Source organism: Lissotriton vulgaris, chromosome 3_1, assembly GCF_964263255.1.
Source record: "Lissotriton vulgaris chromosome 3_1, aLisVul1.2, whole genome shotgun sequence".
In the NCBI taxonomy this organism is placed as follows: domain Eukaryota; kingdom Metazoa; phylum Chordata; class Amphibia; order Caudata; family Salamandridae; genus Lissotriton; species Lissotriton vulgaris.
The window spans coordinates 2,051,333,488-2,051,352,755 of NC_141689.1; the positions used below are offsets into that span (position 1 = coordinate 2,051,333,488).

General features: G+C 42.3%; 1 protein-coding gene across 1 annotated transcript in view; it reads left to right on the plus strand.

The window, feature by feature from the left end:
• Positions 1-1,636: 1,636 nt before the first annotated feature.
• Positions 1,637-19,268, plus strand: part of LOC147728792 (general transcription factor IIE subunit 1-like) — an 83,401-nt gene continuing 65,769 nt past the window's right edge. Inside the window, exon 1 of the mRNA XM_086963339.1 lies at positions 1,637-2,101. Coding sequence (XP_086819465.1) covers positions 1,654-2,101 — 448 coding nt within the window. The 5' untranslated portion in view covers positions 1,637-1,653. The remainder of the gene's footprint in view (positions 2,102-19,268) is intronic.

The window sequence follows — 19,268 nt, forward strand, 5'->3', positions numbered from 1 at the left end:
TTCCAGACCCTCCCTTTGCGCCCTCCCGCAGGCTGAAGTCAGCAGATCCAGTCAGATCTAGCACTCTTCATTTGGCAGGGTTGCAAGTCACGGATCAAGCAGGCCGTTGCGGTCCTGCCCCCGGAACAGGGAGGGTTTGGCAAACCGGATCTGCAGCTCTACTTTTACGCGGTACAGCTCAGCTATCTGGTGGAATGGCATCGCCTAGAATCAGAAAAACACTGGTTGTTCCAGGACCAGGCGGTTGCAGCAATGCCCCTACAGGGTATCCCCTTTCTCCGAAAGAAGCACAGACCACCCAACCTCTACGCATTTCACATCAAGAGTACAATACTGGAGGCCTGGGACCGCACTGCTATCCCACAGGAGCTGATGACATTTCCCTCCCCTATGACCCCATTGTTTAATAACCCTGACTTCACTCCAGGACTGGATCCTAAGGAATTTACAAGCTGGCGGCTCTCCCCATGCCGGTCTTTGGGACACCTATATGACTTGGAGGGAATCATCCAGTTCCTACAACTTAGGGCAGACTATGGTATCCGGGAGACAGACCGAATGCATTATTTACAACTTTACACTGGGCACTTGAACCGCAAATTAAACCCGGAACTCAGCACCTCTTAACTCCTTTTGGGAAGTGGCTGATTACCCGATCCTCAGATAAAAAATAATTTCTGATCTGTATAAACACCTAATAGCGGCTTCAACCCATACATACAATGCTGGGAGGGTGCTTTGGGAGCGGGAGCTGGGTAGGACTCCGGCAGCCACGGTGACTCACACACAGCTGGCATTATTCCCCTCTTTCCTTCCTATTTTTATGGTTTGTGGACAGGTGGTGGGGGTGGATTTGGGGAGTATCTGTTTTTTGGTTCCCTTCCCTTTTTCTGGGGTTTCCCCCTCTAGACCCGCTCCTAGCATTAACTCTGTAATGAATCGAATTGGTTGTTTAATATCTTTTTAAACTGAGGTATACTTTTAAGATAATGATTGATGCAATGGTTTTATAAAATAATGGTGTTTTGATATGTATTGTCTTTTATGAATTGATATTCGAAATAAAGACTTTTGAACTGAACTGTAATGCTACCATTGCTGACAATTGATGTCTGTATTGCATTGTTTTTTAAGGAGCAGGAGGTCCTGTTCTTTACTGTGTCTGAAATCAATAAAAGATTAAAACCATAAACATTCGGGATGTTAGATGAAATAATAAGGTCATAATAAATGTTCATGGCTATTTGCTATTATCAGCCATTTCTACTAAGTGACTCCCACACCTGCTGCATTGTCGAATGACTAGATTCTATCAAGTTAGGTATGAGGTGTTGTGTTGTAGCATGCATTCCTTATCTCTTATTTTCTTAGGCTTCACCATCTCGTGGTGTCCTCTTGCTCCCTCGTGATGTGTGGTTTCGTGCTTTCTTCCCTCCCGTGGTTCGGTATCTTTAGATTGTGCCTCTGATGCTAGGGTGGGGTGGGGGGGGGGGTGGAGGGGGGGGGCCTATAACAGGCAGGTGGGGAGGCCGCCATTGCCATCACATGTTGCTGATTGTCGTGTGCTGCTAGGCTTGTGCTGTTTGCACCGAGTCTCTGCTTTCCTTATGTTGCCTGTATGTTCCTGTCTTTCAGTAAATACCTGCAGTGACCATGGGAGATTCTGAAACCCTGACTGAAGTGCCTGCCACGTTGAAGCGCCTGGTAAAATACATTGTACGGGGCTTCTACGGGTTGGAACATGCACTAACGCTGGACGTGCTCATACGGTATCCATGTGTGAAAGAAGAAGACATCGGCACACTCCTCCAGTTTGATAAGAAACAGCTGAGAACGATCATCAACACACTGAAGGCAGATAAGTTCATCAATTGTCGGATGCGTGTGGAAACTGTGGCAAATGGGAAGAGCACAAGGCACAATTACTATTACATCAATTACAAAGTCCTGGTGGATGTGGTAAAGTACAAGCTTGATCATGTCCGTCGTAAGATAGAAGCTGATGAAAGGGATTCCACCACGAGAGCCTCTTTCAATTGTCCCTCCTGCCTCAAGACCTACTCCGACCTGGAGGTAAATCAGCTGTTTGACCCTTTCACAGGTAGGTGAGGTTATTACAGCACAACGCTTCACTACTTTTTACTTATTGATGAGTACCAAGGGGACATGGTATTACCAATCAAAATAAACGTATTTCCCTAGGTAGTTCTCATCTCTTTCAGTCACTCCACCATCTTTATATTCTATTCAGGCTTATAAAAAGAAATATTAGAAGAACACTGAAAACAACCATATACATGTCTTAAAAAAAAGCGTGGTATATATATTTATTATAATGTATAAACATAATTGTGGGTAAACTGTATTGGATTAAAGATGGAATGATTGGGTTATGTAACCAGAGACGGAGATGCTTAACTCATTATGCAAAACATATTACTAATTGTGGAAGCAAAAAACATAATACCTTCTAATTTATTCCTGTAATAAGGGGTACGTGGGTGAAATGAGTCGGTAAAGGTTTATAAACATGAATCCACTATTAGAAATAAGAAACGAAGAGCCCCTTTGGTGGAATATTTCACTGAAAATAATTCTAAACAAAATGACGTTAGTTTGTGTTGGAAAAAATTACCACTAAAATTGGGAGTGGCTATCAATAAAAAAAGGAAGTTGAGAAAACACTATTATATGTCGAAATTTAGTTGTTTTCGGGTAGGCCTGGCCAATAGACCATATAGTGGGTTAACTGTATGGAATTATAGAAAGAATGATTGGATTACTGTCCCATTTATATCTCTGTATCTAACCTATGTTATGGTTTTATGATGACCGCTTTCGCATTCCCGTCTGTGGTTGGTTTGGAGTATCATCGATTTTTATAAATAGAGTGGACACCCAGTTTGTGGTGGTGGTGATTGATTATTTATAGGACTAAGAGGATGGTATTGAACTTTGGTGTCGGTCGCCTTTTTGTCCCTCTATTTAGATGTAGTATAATTTATCTTCAATATGGATGAGGGAACAAGCTCGTGGAGTATTGCAGAGTAGCCTTGGGGTTTTTGGTTCGATATGTTCAATATTTCTATCAGACATTTTGGGCACTACTCCTTGGGTTGTAAACCTGGGTATTCAAATGCGTGTTAAAATGAGTGGATTTGAATTGATTTTAAGGGTCTTGTTTACAATTTTTTAAGGTGCGTGTGATTCTTCGTTTTTGTCTGGAATGAAGATGGTGCCTGCGTTGTGATATCGGATGCCGTTTGAAAATTGTGAACAGAAAGGCGTATTTTTATTTATGATTTAGTGCTTAATACCCAGGGTTTGTGAGGTAGACTGTTTAGCTGTATTATCGCTGCTAAACAAGAATTTGAGTTTTGATATTAATGGAAAAAAAAGTAGCAAGAAAAGATGAGATAGTTATTCATCCCCTTTGTCTATAAAGTAGTAAATGTTGACATAGAAAATTGTCTTCCTCATGAGTAATGTATTTTTTTGTGTGACAAGGATACTTGTTAGTAAATAAGGAGGAACCAGAGAGAGAAAGCACAGTGGGCGATAAACAGCAGTCCTCTTGGCACACATTCTTCTTTGCTATCCCTGGTGAGGCAAAGACTGTTTGAACGGCACCATAAGTAAGTGGCTCCCTAAAGATTAACATAGCGGTTGCGACAGAAAACTCCACCGCTTGGTAAGACGTGTGCCCCTGCCCACAGTGCCCAACTGTATTGACGTTACTTACTACAATTTGGCAACAACTGGACCTCCGAGCCTTGTATATTCTTCCAGCATTGATTCCTAGTGCTGCCTTCCCACAGTTGAATATTCCTTCGTCAGCACTCGGGCTGTGAGTGACCATCAGTGGCTGCTCTGTGTTCGACCTCTGTATCAGAGGAAGAGCTGAGAATCCTGTCGGGTACTTTACGATTAGTTGTGGTGAGGATTTTCCCTGTGCCTTCTTTCTAACTGATCCTCCTACCAGCACTGAAGCTGTGCATGCGTGCTCAAGTCAACCACACTCCTGAGGAGAGCAGGCTGCTCATAGTACGAGGATGCCTGCAGCTGAGCGACTTACTCCGTCTGGTGTGTCATGGTGACGTGCACACCCTCTGTGAGAAATTGATTTTCAGGGAGAGTTGGCTGCTTGTCACATTATGCGGGTGCAGCCAAACTGGTTCATACCTTGCGTGTCACGGTGATGAGCACATCCCAAGGAGAATTAATTGCCGGCATTAGCTGGCCGCATGCTGCACTCTCTCTTCAACAATCCTATTCCTAAGCCATTATTTGGTGGTATTCAGAATTCAGTTGGGCATATTTATCATTCAGTGACACGAACACTTTATGGTACAAATCCTTTTGGAATTTGGCGTGTCACGGTGATACGCAGATCTTATTCTTGCTCCCAGCCTATACCTGTCCTTTCAATGGCCAATTGTTTTCGCTGACCCCTCCCTTGCCATTCTTGCCTGGTCCTGGGGAACCACAAATGAAGAGGCCTGAGTGGAAAGACTATTTTATGAACTATTTATCAGCAATTGAAGAGTAGGGTTCAGGAGAATTGACTTCCTCACGTAAAAAAACTTTTACTACATAGTCTAGGTCCAGAAGGAATACGCATCTACCTCCAAATGCAAATGGAAAAGAAGGCCAGATCAGCAGAGGAAGGGGATATCTTTGTGAATGCCCTGGAAGACTTGGATCACTACTACTTACCCACTGTTTACATAGCCATCAATAAGTTCAATTTTTCCCAGATGAAGCACGGGAAGTCTGAGCCTGTTGAAGACTGTGTCTGCTTTGAAAAACGTAGTGATTACATGTAAAATTGGTAATTTACATGATGAACTAATTAGAGACCATGTCATCATGCACACTAATGTACAGGAAAGACTGAGTGAGTGGAGATTACTCACTCAAGGACGTTATAATGATAAAGAGTGAACTATCTAGAATATGTGCTAAGGCAGCTCATTCATCAGCCGTTTCGAGTGAAACTAAGGAGGGTACAGTGGTTTGCCAAGTTTCTAAAGCCAAGGGTTTTAAAGATGCAAGCAGGTCTGACACAAAAAAGAAGCCTGCAGTTAATCGGAAAAGCAGAAATCTTAGTTTCTTTAGGTGTGGTAGAGAGCACCTTACCAGTGATGAGAACTGCCCTGTAATTAAAGCGAAGTGTTTATTCTGACTTGTTATGGGCCACTATGCAAAGGTGTGTAGGAGGAAGAGTAAAAGTATGCAACGGGTTAAACTAGTGGATAACAAGTCAGACTCTGAATTGTCTGACGCAGGCCAGGTTGAAGAAGATGAGGGTGTGCTATGCATGGAGTGTCCTGTTCTAAACTTATGCAATGTAACTAGGAATAAACCATTGCGCATTGTGGACATTTGAGGGGTAACAATATGCATTACCGCAAAATCTGGTTCACCTTTTACTATCGTGAACAAGGCAGTATGGGATAGTAAATTTGCAAGCGAAGTAAATAAGCAACAAATTGAATCTGATATTCATCCTGTCACCTTCACAGGTGAGAACATACCAATTGTGTGGATATTGTGTATTACACTTAACATTTAAGAGTAGAATGACAATGGCCAAACTGTATGTGTCTGAGGTGGGATCTGTGGTATTGGGATGGGTAGATTAAAAGGCCATGGATATTACTCTAAACCCAAACAGCGTGGAGTAGGTGCTGGGTGTAAATGATACTGAGTTGGATTTGAAGAATGTGCTAAAAAATAAACAATACCCTGAAGTGTTTTCAGGAAGCATAATGACTCTAAAAAAACTTTGTCCATAGGATTGTCTTAAAGAAGAATGCTGCACCTGTGTCACATAAAGTAAGGAATATCCCTTTCAGTGTTGGGGATGAAGTTACTAAAGATTTGAAGGGCTTCGAGACCAAAGGTATCATAGAGGCCGTGTAGTGTGCTGAGTGGATGGCTCCACTGGTGGTGGCCAGGAAAAGTAATGGCAAACTGAGGTTATGCATAGATTTGAGACCTCAAAAAAATATAGTTGTGGACAAAGTCCCCCTTCCTAAAATAAATTAATTGCTGGCTTTAACTAAAGGGGTTAAGTGGTTCTCCACAATTGACCTGGCTTTAGCATACCACCAGGTGACTCGACATCCTGACAGCAGGGATCTAACCGCATTTATAATGCCCATAGGATGTTTCAAGTTTATCCGCATGCCATTCTGCTAGCCATGGGTGCTGCAGTCTTTCATAGAATCCTGCATAGACTTTTCAAGGATCTTCCTGGCACAACCTACTTCCAGGATGACTTGTTGATTATGGGCAAGAGCAAAGAGGAACATGAGAGCAGTCTTCACGATGTGTTAGATAAATTGAAGGCCTGTGGTTTAACTGCTGAAAGTAACAAGTGTGAGTTTGGAAAAAGATTAATTTACTTAGGACCTGTATTGGGTAATAGTGGCATCACCGCTAAAAAAGAAATGGGTGATAGTGGCATCACCGCTAAAAAAGAAATCCTAGAATCCAATAAGAATGCCCCAGCTCCTACGTGTTAGGATGAGGTTGGGTAATTTTTGGGCTTGGCTGAATTTTATGCTAATTTAGAGGGATTTGCAGAAAAAACATACCAATTGAGAGAGCTCTGATGTAAGAGGCAAGAGTTTGAACGGAGCGAGGAGTGTCAAAGGCAATCTTAACAGATTAAACTTAGCATATGTGGTGCATTACCTCTGCAAGGATTTGACCATAGAGCTAAGACGTTGATCACCATGGATGCCAGCTGTAAGGGACTTGGTATGGTTCTCTCCCAGATTTCCAGTGATGGAATCGAGGGCATCTATTCTTTTGCTTCCAGGTCCCTAACCCCTCCTGAGGAAAAATATTCCATGATAGAACAGGAGATGTTAGCAGGCAAATGGGCCACATCTAAGTTCAGACAGTTTGTGGGGGGTAAGGAGTTCCCAATATGTACAGACCATTAGCCACTAGTCAAGATGTTAACATCTGAAGGGTCTAGCATCGCTAATCCCCGTATTGCTAGAATGTCACTCCGCTTAAATGATTACACGTACAATGTTGAGTACATCCCTGGACAGAAAAATAGGGTGACTGACTATCTCAGCAGGTCACCCTTGCAAAGTGATGATAAGGATGTTTGTGAATGGGAGGAATACAGAGTAGCAAGTGTTTAGCATAATCTGGGTAACATTACAGCGGCAGATTGGGAAACTAGTTACAGGGAAGATAGTACTTTAAGTAAGGCTTACACTTTGCAAGGTTGGCCTGACAAGAAGGCTATTGAGAACGAATGCAAGAATTTCTGGGAGCTTAGAGATAAAATATCTGTCTCTGGTTCAGGATTCCTTCTAAGGGATAACCGGATCATTCCACCACAGTGCCTTCAGGAGAGAATACTAGAACTAACACATGAGGGACATCAAGACATTAAGTTTAAGCATAGACCTAAGAGTTCGTATTAGTGTCCCTGGTTGGACATGGCCATGGAAAAATTTGTCAGAACGTGCAATCATTGCAGCAATTCAGATAAATCCCTGGTCATGTTAAGACCACCCTTGGGTAACAAAATTTTACCTTCGGGTCCGTGGGAGGATTTGGACACTAACATCTTGGGCCCTGTGTAAGATGGTATGGGGAACCCAAATACATCTTGGTGGTGTTTGACATGTATTTTAAGGGAAACGGCCTGAACTTTTTTTTTAAATCTTTTTATCAGCGAGTGTCCTGAACAACGACTGATAAACAACGATCTGGAACTGAACCACGACCTCCTGAACAACTACTTCATTAAACAAGTGACTCTGACCTTTAAACACGAACAAAAATGTAATAAATTTAAAGATCACTTTGAATAAACTATTTTTAATAAACAATCTTGAACAGAGAGACTGTTTTAATTTACCAGTAGATAGCACTGTAGGGAGTTTTCAACTGATATTTTTATGCTGATGTGTTTTTTTTTAATCGCTTTAAATAGTGCATGGAGAGCCAGGAAGACCCGCCTCCTGCCCCAGCCCTGCCGGCTCACAAGATCTACCAATGGTCGGGAGCCAAGCGCAGTCTTACCAGGGAGGATAGAAACTTCTGGATCGGATCACAAACACCAGTCCACCAGTAATGTGGGTGGCATAAACACCCATTTCTGCAGCACAAAGAAGCTGCAAAACAGACAGATAAAGCACTATTAGAAACAGTTAAAACATTTTTTATTTTAAATGCACAAAACCCAGACGGCTGTTATACCAATCTTGCAGCCTGGTGCAAGCAGATTGGAGTGACTCTGTGAGAAGGACCATGTCTGGAGGGGGCACCAACAAAGTAAAGCCATCTAAAGCCACCACAACCAAGCCAGCATAGCCAGCGAGCTCAATCCTCACCACATCAATGTGGAAAAGCAAAGGTCAAGCGCACCACCTGAGAGCACAGGTTTCCCATTGGATTGGTAAAGAAGTCCTGTGTATTACTGTTAGCTAGTATGTACAATGCTACTGTGGGACGCGGACTGATGGATGGGAGGACAGACAGACAGACAAACAGAACACTGCTTAGCATGAATTTGGTAGGCCAAAGATGCAGGAAGCTATTGTAGTCGCCTGGTGTTTGTGTCACATAGTATAGCTCCTAGATGCAGTGAGAGCATCTAGAAGCAGAGATGGTGTGCTTGAGTAGCGCGGGGGAGTCACTTCCTGGTCATGACGTAACTGACGAGGGAGGACATTAAGTATTTAACTGTTTTACTGGGAAGATGCTGCACAATTCGGCATCAAAACGGGCCCAGGGGACAGAGCTTTGGCCCCTGGACTTCAATAAGTTACGTAAGATGGCTCCCTGGAGGCACAGGAGCTGCAAGGTTATCTGAATTGTATAAATAGTGCTCGATGCTGAAGCGTGTAGATCCTATACATAGAAGGCGCATGTTCATGAGACAGGCCAGTGACCAGCCCCTCCTATCTCCGACAAACGATGAGAATGTATGTATGTGTGCATTGCACAAAGGGCAAATTTATTTTCATGGTTCACTAAGTTGTGGTTCAATACCTAGTGGTTATGATTTGGTCATTGCTTAGCTTTTGTGGTTTAGGCGCTCGTGATTTGAGGTAGTTGTTTAATCATACAACCGTATTTTAAATGGCCTGAATTGAAAATCTGTGAATCTTCTGAAACTACAAATATTGTTCAATTTCATGAAACTGTATTCTTGAGGACATCCCAAAAACTCTCTTGAGCGATAATGAGCCACAATTTGTGGTTGAAAAATGTGCTTGTTTCCTAAAAAGAAATAGCATGAAAGGAAGGAAGACCCATGTGTATCACCCTGCTTGTAATGGTGCGGTTGAGAGGTTTAACAGGGTCATTATGGGCAGTATCCAAGCAGCCATTTGAGCTGGTAAGAAGTGGGAGCATGAACTCAATAAATTGGTATGGTCGCATCGCTCCTACTGTAACAGGGTACAGACCTTTCAAGATTCTGATGGATAGGAATCCCTTTACTAGGGACAATTCGGCATGGTTGTCTAAACCAATCTAGAAAAAGCCCACCACATGTACAGGGAATATTTTGACAAATGGAGCACCGAAGTAGTAACCTTGGGTGAAGGAGAGTGGGTATGAGTCAAGTAAAGTAGGTTAGTGAGGAAAGGGAGCAGACCTTTTTCTGAACCTATGAGAGTAAGGAAAGTCTTTGCGTGTTGTGCTGAATTAGATGATGGCAAGGTTTGACATTTCAGCAAGCTAGCCAAATGCAACATCTTGTCAAGGAAGAGGGGCTGTGGTCGCTATTCAGGTTCATGGATTTGGGATGAAAACGTTTGTTAAGATGTAAATAGGTGGACCAGTTCCAACTTGGAGTATTGGGAAGGAAGACCCTTGGTGCAAGTTGATGATACACTCACGGACGGTGTACAAGGGGAGAGTGGTGAGGGCGAGTCACCTTTGCCGCTAGGTACACTGAGCTTCAGTAATGGAATGTGGTGCCAAAGTCACACGTCTGGGAAGACGAATCAAATTGCTTGTCAACTACAATGATTATATTTGGTTTCTTTTTTAACTTTTTTTTTTTATTGGGTACATGACTTGTTGGATTAAGGCATACAATAAGGTCTTGTGTACATAAAATTAATATTAAAGATATACAATAAGTTGTTTTGCCTGCTTTGCCTCTGGTTGTTATCTTCCAGTGAGGGTTCCATTAGTGGTAGTACAGATTCCCCCATTCTAGTGAAGTAGGTTATGTGGAGCACTTTAAGTTGTATAAGGCGTAGCTTTGAAGATATCACCACTTCTTGCGGGGAACCTGGCACTTCCTGCCAGTCCGTGTCATCTAGTTCCCCAAAGTCGATCTGCCATTTTTCCTGGAGTGCCTGTGTGGGGTCTGGCTGGTGTATATAATTTTACGCCAGGTTAGGGATCTGGCTTTTATATCCATCTGATCGGTTAGGAGTCTATCCTCCAGTAGAGAAGCTTCCAGTAGTATAGTGGCTGGTGGTATGGAACAGTTCAGTGGGTGCCTTCTCATATTGATTCTGTAGTTGAGTGAATGTAATAGTCTTCCCCTTGGTCTAAAGGTCCCCTACCCTTGAGATCTCGATAGCATCCCATTGGCGAAATCCCTTGCTGTTGCCTAATTTACCAAGTTTTCTGGTTTCCCAAAGTGGGGTGGCTTGCGATATCTTTTTGTCCCAGCCCAATTTTCTGAGTACGGTGTTATGCGGGTTGTATGTTCTGTGTGTTCCAGGGAAGTTGTTCTTCGGGTTTTGTTGTAAAGTGCTCGGTTGATTCCTCCTCTTCTAGGAAATGCCTATCCATTCAGAAAGCAGGATCAGTTTTGGGGGAGTGGAGCCCCTGATCACAATCAGTTGGGATGTCCAGTAGTATGTCTGTATGTTTGGGAGTGCAATGCTGCCATCGTACCACCTCTTAACTAATTCACTCATGGCTATCCATGCTGGTTTTCCACCCCAAAGGAGGCTATTTACTTCTGATTCTATTGCTCGAAAGTAGAAGTTGAAGGTAAAAGACTTGTAAAGCGCTCGATCACCGTGCAGTTTCTTGGCGATCAGGACTGAAAGGCCCGAAGTGAGACCGAGAAGGCCGCCTAGGGTGAAAAGGCACGTGAGAAGAGGAAAGTCTTGAGGGCTTTACGGAAGTCTAGGTAAGTTGGAATGGACCTGATAGTGAGTGGGAGGGCATTCCAAAAGGGCGGGGCCAAGGTCGAGAACTTCAAGACCCCAGATTTCTTCTTCCTAAAGCGGGGAACACATAATAATAGTTGGGAGGAAGAGCACAGGTCTCTGGTAGGAACATATGCTTTAATTTTAGAGTTAATGTAGGCTGGTGAAGTGCCTGCCAGGGCCTGGAAAGTCGTACAGCCCATCTTGAATAGAGAACGCTCAAGAATGGGGAGCCAGTGCAGGGTTTTTAGCAGAGGGGTGACATGGTGAAATTTTGGAAGTTTGTAAATAAGTCGAGCTCCATGGTTTTGGATAAGCTGAAGGCGCCAAAGGTCACAAGCGGGGGCAGGGATGTACAAGATGTTGCCTAGTCAAGGCGTGACATGACCATGGGCAGAAGAATAAGTTTAAGGGCTGCAAAAGAAAAAAAGCGGGAGATCTTGCGTATGGTGCGAAGTGTCCGAAAGCATGATGATACCACAATGCTGATCTGAGAGCGCATTGTGAGGTCGTTGTTGACTTTGATCCCCAGGGTTTTTACAGAGGGGGAAGGTGGGGGGGGGTGGCAAGGGAAAGGGGCCAGAAAATAGAGGTCCAGGGGTTGGAACTGCCACCCGAGAGTACCAGTTCGGTCTTGTCGGGGTTTAATTTGAGGTGACTGCCGTTCATCCAGTCACTGATAAAGGTCATGGTGGTTTAAAAGTTTTGGATAGAAGCAGGGAGAGGAGAAAGGTTAAAGATCAGCTGGAGGTCGTCGGCATAGTTGAATACCGTGACATCCATCTGTTGCAGTGCAGAAATGAGAGGGAGAATGTAAAGATTAAAGAGGAGGAGGGAAAGAGAAGAACCCTGTGGTACCCCAAAGTGAACGGCACGTGTAGGAGGACAGCCTGAGTACGGTTCCCTAGAAAGGAGGTAAGCCAGGCCAAGGCGGGTCCCCTGATGCCGGCGCCTCCGACACGGTCGACAAGGATGGAGTGGTGGACCGTGTCAAAGGCGGCGGACAAATCAAGAAGAACCAACGCCTGGGGCGAGTTGGTATCCGCGCCCCCTCTATGCTCGTCCAGGACGGAAAGAACAACCGATTTCGGTAGAGTGTGACGGACGAAAGCCAGCCTGATGGGAAGCTAGAAAGCGGCTTTCCTCAAAGGTGCTGAGAACTTTGGTGACTTGGCATTCTAGAATTTTTCCCAGGAAATGGAGAAAGGAGATAGGGCGATTAGTTAGAGAGAGAAGTGGGATCAGCACCTGGTTTCTTTAGAATATGGATTATTTTAGCTGATTTATGCTAGTCATTGACAATTCCCTGCATGAGGGAGTTATTAAGGAAAGTTAGTGGGGGCTGGGGACAGGCAGAAAATATCTCTCTCAGTATGTGGGCAGGGCAGCTGTCAGAAGGGGATCCTGATTTGACCTTTGTTAACAGTGAGGAAGGCTTCCTTGGAAATCGAGGGAAGTTGGTCTAAAAAGAAAGGATTGTAAGATGGTGAAACCAAGAATGGGGTGTTTTGGAAGGCGTCGAGGAATCTTGAGAGTGCCATCATTTTGAAGAGTGCCGCTCTCCCCAGAAGTGTTGGTGGTAGTGAGTGCCAGTGTTTGGCATCTCGTCGCAATCTTTGTAGGGGTACTAGGAGGTTTTTATTCATAAAGTCATCTGGGTTGGATGTGACGTGGATCCCTAGATATTTAAAGCGGTTTTCCACCATCTCTATCTTTTTATTCTTTTCTTTCTTTTATTTCATAAGATTCTCAATCAGACAACACTGGGAAATCGTCAAGCGACTTTCTCCAGGCTCAAATGTCATAGGTAGTAATCGCCTGGATAGCCTGGATATATTGGGAATATACGAAATTGAGTTGAGGTGTTCAATGCATATTTGACAGATACAAGCGAGTGGTCCGAGATACCTCTGGGCAGAAGTTAATTCCTTAAAACTCCCAACACAATCTGCCAGTAAAAGTATGTTGTCTATTCTCGAGAGGCTGTTGTGTGCGCCTGAGTGGTATGTATATTGTCGTGCCTGTGGAAAGTGGGCACGCCAAGTGTCCACCAGACCTATTGTCTCCAGGAAGTCTGCAAATTTGGAGTGTGTGTGGTGTTGTTGTCTCGGAGGTGTGCGATCTAGCGAATTATCTTGGGTAGTGTAGAAATCTTCCCCAACTATTAATTTTCCCTCTGGGAGCCTACGTAAGAATGCACTAAGCGCTGGAAAAACTAACAAGTGAAGTGCAGGGGGAATGTATACGGCAACTATATTATTAGTATGCCCTTCCCACTGACACAAAATTGCTGCAAAGCGGCCTTGGTTGTCTGCTTGTGTGTACTTGATAATGAGTGGTAATTGTTTCCTAATTAGGACCCCTACGCCTTGTGAGTCTGATGTAAATTCGGAATGCACCACCAAAGTCCCATCTGGCAAGGGCATTGCATGTGGTACTACAATGATTACATTGTTGATTAATTATTACATTCTTGTACCTGAAAGTATTATCTTGCTTTCTATGCTATTGTGTTTTATGTTTCATTCTGTATTGCACCTACTTGTATTTTTGGTTCGCACAGTATCTTATCTGTTTACTCAAGTTTTATCTCTTTGTATAAAAAGGGGAGATGTTGTGTTGGCATTCTTCCTGTTGCGTGAGGTTGCTACCGAGCGTGTGGGGAGAATGCCAAGACTTTAACGTCCGGTGGGGGAACCGTGGGCACTGACAGCTATTTTTCAGCTTCACTAGCTTTGCGTCTGCTGCTCTCCCTCTTATGAGAACAAAGAACTTAGACTTCACAGGGTGTCAGTCATTACTTACTACACTTTGTGCAGAATAATGACCATATTGGGTGTGGCATGAGTATATAAACACCCAACTTCCTGAAAGTGCTTAGGCTTCCGGATTCCCTGTGAATGCGAGCTGGTAACTAAGAACCCTTACCTAGCTTCACAACGCCCTGGATCTTGCGTTTGGACTCCACGGCTAAGCTTTGTCGGCTCTTCTTTGGCACAGCGCCAAACGCAAGTAAGGTTTAAATACAGAAGTTATTTAAGGAACAATTTTAGGAAAGTAAAATAGTTATATAGTTCCAATCTGAAATTTCAGTTACAATTTTCATTAGCATTATATTATATATATATATATATATATATATATATATATATATATATATATATATATATATATATATATATATATATATATATATATAATGCAAAATGTTCGTATTTCTTTATAAGTCTGCTTGAGACTTCATTTTATTACTGTATCCTAGGTGTCCTCAAAGGAGTTTCAGCAGAAGATGGAAATCAAGAAATCTATAGTATATGTGTGAGTAATAGTGAAAGCAAGAAATCTATAGTATATGTGTGAGTAATAGTGAAAGCGGCTATTCTGGGTGGGAAGAAGAAAAAACTTGTTGTGCGACTAGGGGATTATTATTTTTTTTCTTTCTTTCGCTCAGTTTTCAGTGATTTGGTTTCAACACCATGCTCTACAAAAAAAGACTTCTGACAGAACAGCCGACACCCTCCTATTCACCAAACTAACGCTCAGCAGACCGAGTTGATCGCAGGCAGGACATTAAACAAAAACATCACTACTTATGAGCCATAGTATGTAAGAGAAATAAAAAGGTCCGTACTAAGGCGCACCAAAGGCATGCCCGTCTGCGCCCAACTTCTGCCAGCTGACAGGACCCATGCCTGTTTTATTTTTTTATTCACATTTCCCCTCGCCGCCTCCTTTTAAATTAGTGAACTATCAAAATGACTCTGTTCAAACACTCAAGTCAGGAGCTGAACGATGTTAATTATTCATCTCTCAAACACTCAGCCCTACTAGAAGTTGTAACAATTAGAGGGGTGCGAAGGATCTTAAGTCCTAATATGTCAGCTTCACCAAGTGAAACCCACGTAGTATGTCATCTTAATCACAATAAAATCTCCAAACCACTAAAAGCATTATATTTCAACGCAAGCTCCATCCCTAAACACGCTGTTGAAATATGGAGTCTCATGGACACGGAATTACCAGATATCTGTTTTATTACGGAAACCTGGTTACATGAGTATGCCTCCACAGACGTGGTCACTGCTTTTCGACCACAATACAATATTATAAGAGTGGACCGAGAAAAGAATAGAGGAGGTGGCTTACTTATAGCCACTATTCCTGATGTGAATATTACCTCTTTAGAAACAATAAGCACAGACAAATTGGAATTATGTATCTTCAAAATGGAGGGTTTGTTAGGAGGTACATGGAGAGGAGCATTATTATATAGACCTCCCGGTCCTAAAAATGACTTCCACACAAACTACTTGAGATAATTGCTCCACATGTATTGGCCTCTGATTTCTTCCTTTTGATAGATTTTAATTACCACGCTGAATTATTACAAGACCCAGGCACAGATCAGCTAATTTCAAGTATCTGTACCTTGGAACTAGCCCAATTGGTAACAGGGCCCACACACACAGACGGTCACACACTTGATTTACTGTTAATTAACTCTACAGAGGTTAAGGTTGAGCCACCACTACCATTATTATGGTCTGACCACCGCCTACTAAAATTTGTTATTTTAGACGATACAATCAAAACGGCCACCAGGAAAAAATCAATCTGGCGATGATCATGGCGTAAAGTCACCTTACCCCTTTTACTACCTACTTCAGTTCCACCCAACTCAGTCTAAATGACAACATTGATCAATGAGCTACTTCCCTAGAAAGAACCATAACCAATGCGCTGGACAAAATTTCCCCTCCAGAGTGAAAATTATATCCAGAGCCGCTCCCTGGTTCACGGAACAATTGAAGTCAGCAAAGCTTTCCTGTAGGACAGTGAAACGGAAATGGAGGAAAACTAAAGATCCAATAGATCGTGAAACATATAAATGTGTCCACGGTAATTATATGGAAAACTTCAGACCAACAAAAAAACAATTTCTCCTAAATCTGATTGAGCAGTCAGCAAACTCCAACAAGGAGCTTTATCAAATCTTAAAAGAATTCACTACTCCACCTGTTCAGATGCAAGCCTCTATCCCGCAGGACTGGATATATTCCCTCTCTAAATTTTATGACGAAAAAATCATGGCAATCCATAACTATTTTCCTCCAAGACACTATCATTGTCTCCGGAAATCCTTCCATAACTGCCTCTGACCCCCTTCCCATACTGGACGAATTTACCCAGTGTAGTTCAGAAGAAGTGACAAAAGCTATGCTGAAAGTAAAATCTGGTAAACCCACAGATCCCCTGCAACCGAGAAACCTCTAACCGATCGTACTACGATAGTACAGGTGGAAAATACCATCTTGTGTAGCAGACCAATCAGGATGGGAGTGCCACAGGGCTCGATTTTGAGCCAGACACTCTTTAACCTATATGTGACCCCTCTGGCCAAAGTATTCAGATCTTACGGGTTTGATGTTGTCGTATGCCAACGACACTCTGATCCTAATCACTCTGGACCCAGATCCAATGGAAACTAAGTCACGTTTCAAAGACTGTATGTCCCACATCAAGAAGTGGATGAGCACAAACCATCTGCAGCTAAATGGAGGAAAAACTGAAATAATGCTTTATGGCAAAGCTCATGAGCATTGGTCACACGGATGGTGGCCCTCAAGCCTTTGCCCCTGCCCAACGCCAACTCAGACGGGCAGAAACCTAGGCTTCCAAATGGACAATAAATTGTCAATGAAAGACCAGATAAACAAGACTATTAGCTCCTCCCTTGGCATCATGTGTAATTTGCGCAAAGTTTTCAAATGGATTGCGACAGAGTTGAGAACCCCTAGTCCAGGGACTGATTATAAACTGTATGGACTACGGAACGCTCTATTGGCATGCTAGGAAGTTGGTCCATAATGCTCTGCTAATCGAACAGTTAGGACTTCAGGTAAGAACGCACTGTTGCTTTCGACATCCAATTGCTACATGTCGTTGGTCGCAACATTTGTTGGTATGTTATTTTTAAGTTTGTCTCTCCTAGGCAATTACAAAAAATACAAGCAATACTTCGTGGAGGACTCAACAGAAACAATAAACTAAAAGCATAAGGAAATAGATTTGTTTAATCAGTATTACAAATGCATGTGATTAAAAACTAAAATTGACAGGATAGCACAACAATACATCCTCTCAGACAGTACAAATAGAGTATCCCATCTGACAAACATTACAAAAATTCCATTAAAATCCTTCATAAAAAGAAAACACAGTAGTAATTGTCGACGCGCGTTTCGGGGTAGCAAACACCTTCAGGAATTTACCACAAGTACCCTACAATATAATTTAAAAATAGATAAAAAACAATTTCGAAAATATGAACTACACAACATTTGCATTACATGTGCTGTTTTTTCTTTACTATTTTTTTAAAAACATTACATAGTCTAAAACATAAAGCAATTGTACTAAAGAAATATAAAAACATTATCTCAAAAACTTACAATATAATACAAAAGTATAATAAAGCAAAAAGTCTACATTTTTAAAGTACCTCAAACAGTATCCACGATAAAGAAAATAATACACATTTGCTAATGGTCATATTTGAGTACTTAATTGCAACACTTAGGGTGTAGTGCTAGAGAAAAGGAGAAGGAGCCACGCAAACTCATAGGGATTGCCAAAAGTCTAAAGAGAACTTACTTTAAAATTTCTTTTTAAACAAGCAAGACTTAGATGGTGTTGCAGTATTTCTCATAGACTGAAAACATTCTGAAAAATAATATTAATTATACAATGGTCTTTAATTCTGTTGATAAGTCTCTACTACTCCTATCAACTATATTATATAGTCCGACTTACTTACAAAAGTAGTCCTATAAAGCTAGTCCCTTTTGATGATGTCGGGAATATGGAGCACAATAAATTAAAAATGTCGTAAATGAAGACCTCCTTCTTACTGAAAAACAAAAAAATATATAGCTGTAACTGTCATACACTAATCCCGATAGTCATGTGGTAGTTCAAACCTTAGTATTTGGTATAAAAGAGTACTTGTATGGAACGACAGGCCAACATTAAATGACAGGTGTCCTGCGTCTTAAAACAAGCCAAAATTAGATGGGCTATACATGGATGAAACAAAAGGGGGAGTATGAGAACTCCTACACAAACTCCTAACGATCAAAAATATCATTAGAAGATCATAAGCTAATCAAAATACATGAGATTAGTCACCAAACGTCCATCACTATTTACCATAGCTAATCAAATTATTATGCTAGTATTATATTACCTGAAATCGTAAGTCAGGTTTAATAACCCGGAGCTAAGGGTGGGGGCGGGGGTCTCTTAAAAATGGTATGGCCGATGTAATCGAGGCCGTGGCTTAAAAACACTTAAACAAATCTAAAAATAAAGCGGCTTCATTGTATATAATAATGAAAATGCTTCAGTTTTGATATGATGAAACTGTGAAAGAACTATGAGTCTCTTTGCAGCAGTACCACCCTTCACTGTCTCCGATGTAACTTCAAAGTTGAGATTCTTTTTCACCGTGAGGGGATAAAGAAAGATCCCGAGCTGGACCAGTCTGAGCACATGCTCTTTAGAATTGCCAGCACAGGCCAAATCTGGCCCACCTAAAGCCCGGGGAAGGAGAGGGTGTTGGCAACACCCACACACCCTCCTTTTGAAGCTACTCCCCTGAACGGGGGTATCATCTCGTGGTTCGTGGTGATGCTTCTTATGTGTCTAGTGATGTATTACCCCAATATAAGCTAACGTTGCATCCAGTTGCTCATTTGTCCATACACAATCTAACTACGATAAGTTAAAAAATATAATTTTTCATCCCAAAGAAAGAATTGTGTGTCACCATGACTAATATATATTTTAAATTAGTTTGGTCTTTAAAATTGACTAGAGCACATCGACCCCTCCCATAAAGAAATCACAACGTCTGCGTTTTTATGATTCTGTGTGGTGTAATTGAGTAACTGCTACATTAGGACTTTTCTTTTAGCCTACACAGTGCCTGAAACATTGGATTGGAGGGAAGTTATTTCAGAACCTTTATTACCATTTCGTGACCTTGTCAGAGCTGGTCGCTCCCCCTGAGTCCGCCCGGTCTCCCCTTGCTGCCGCCGCTGCTCG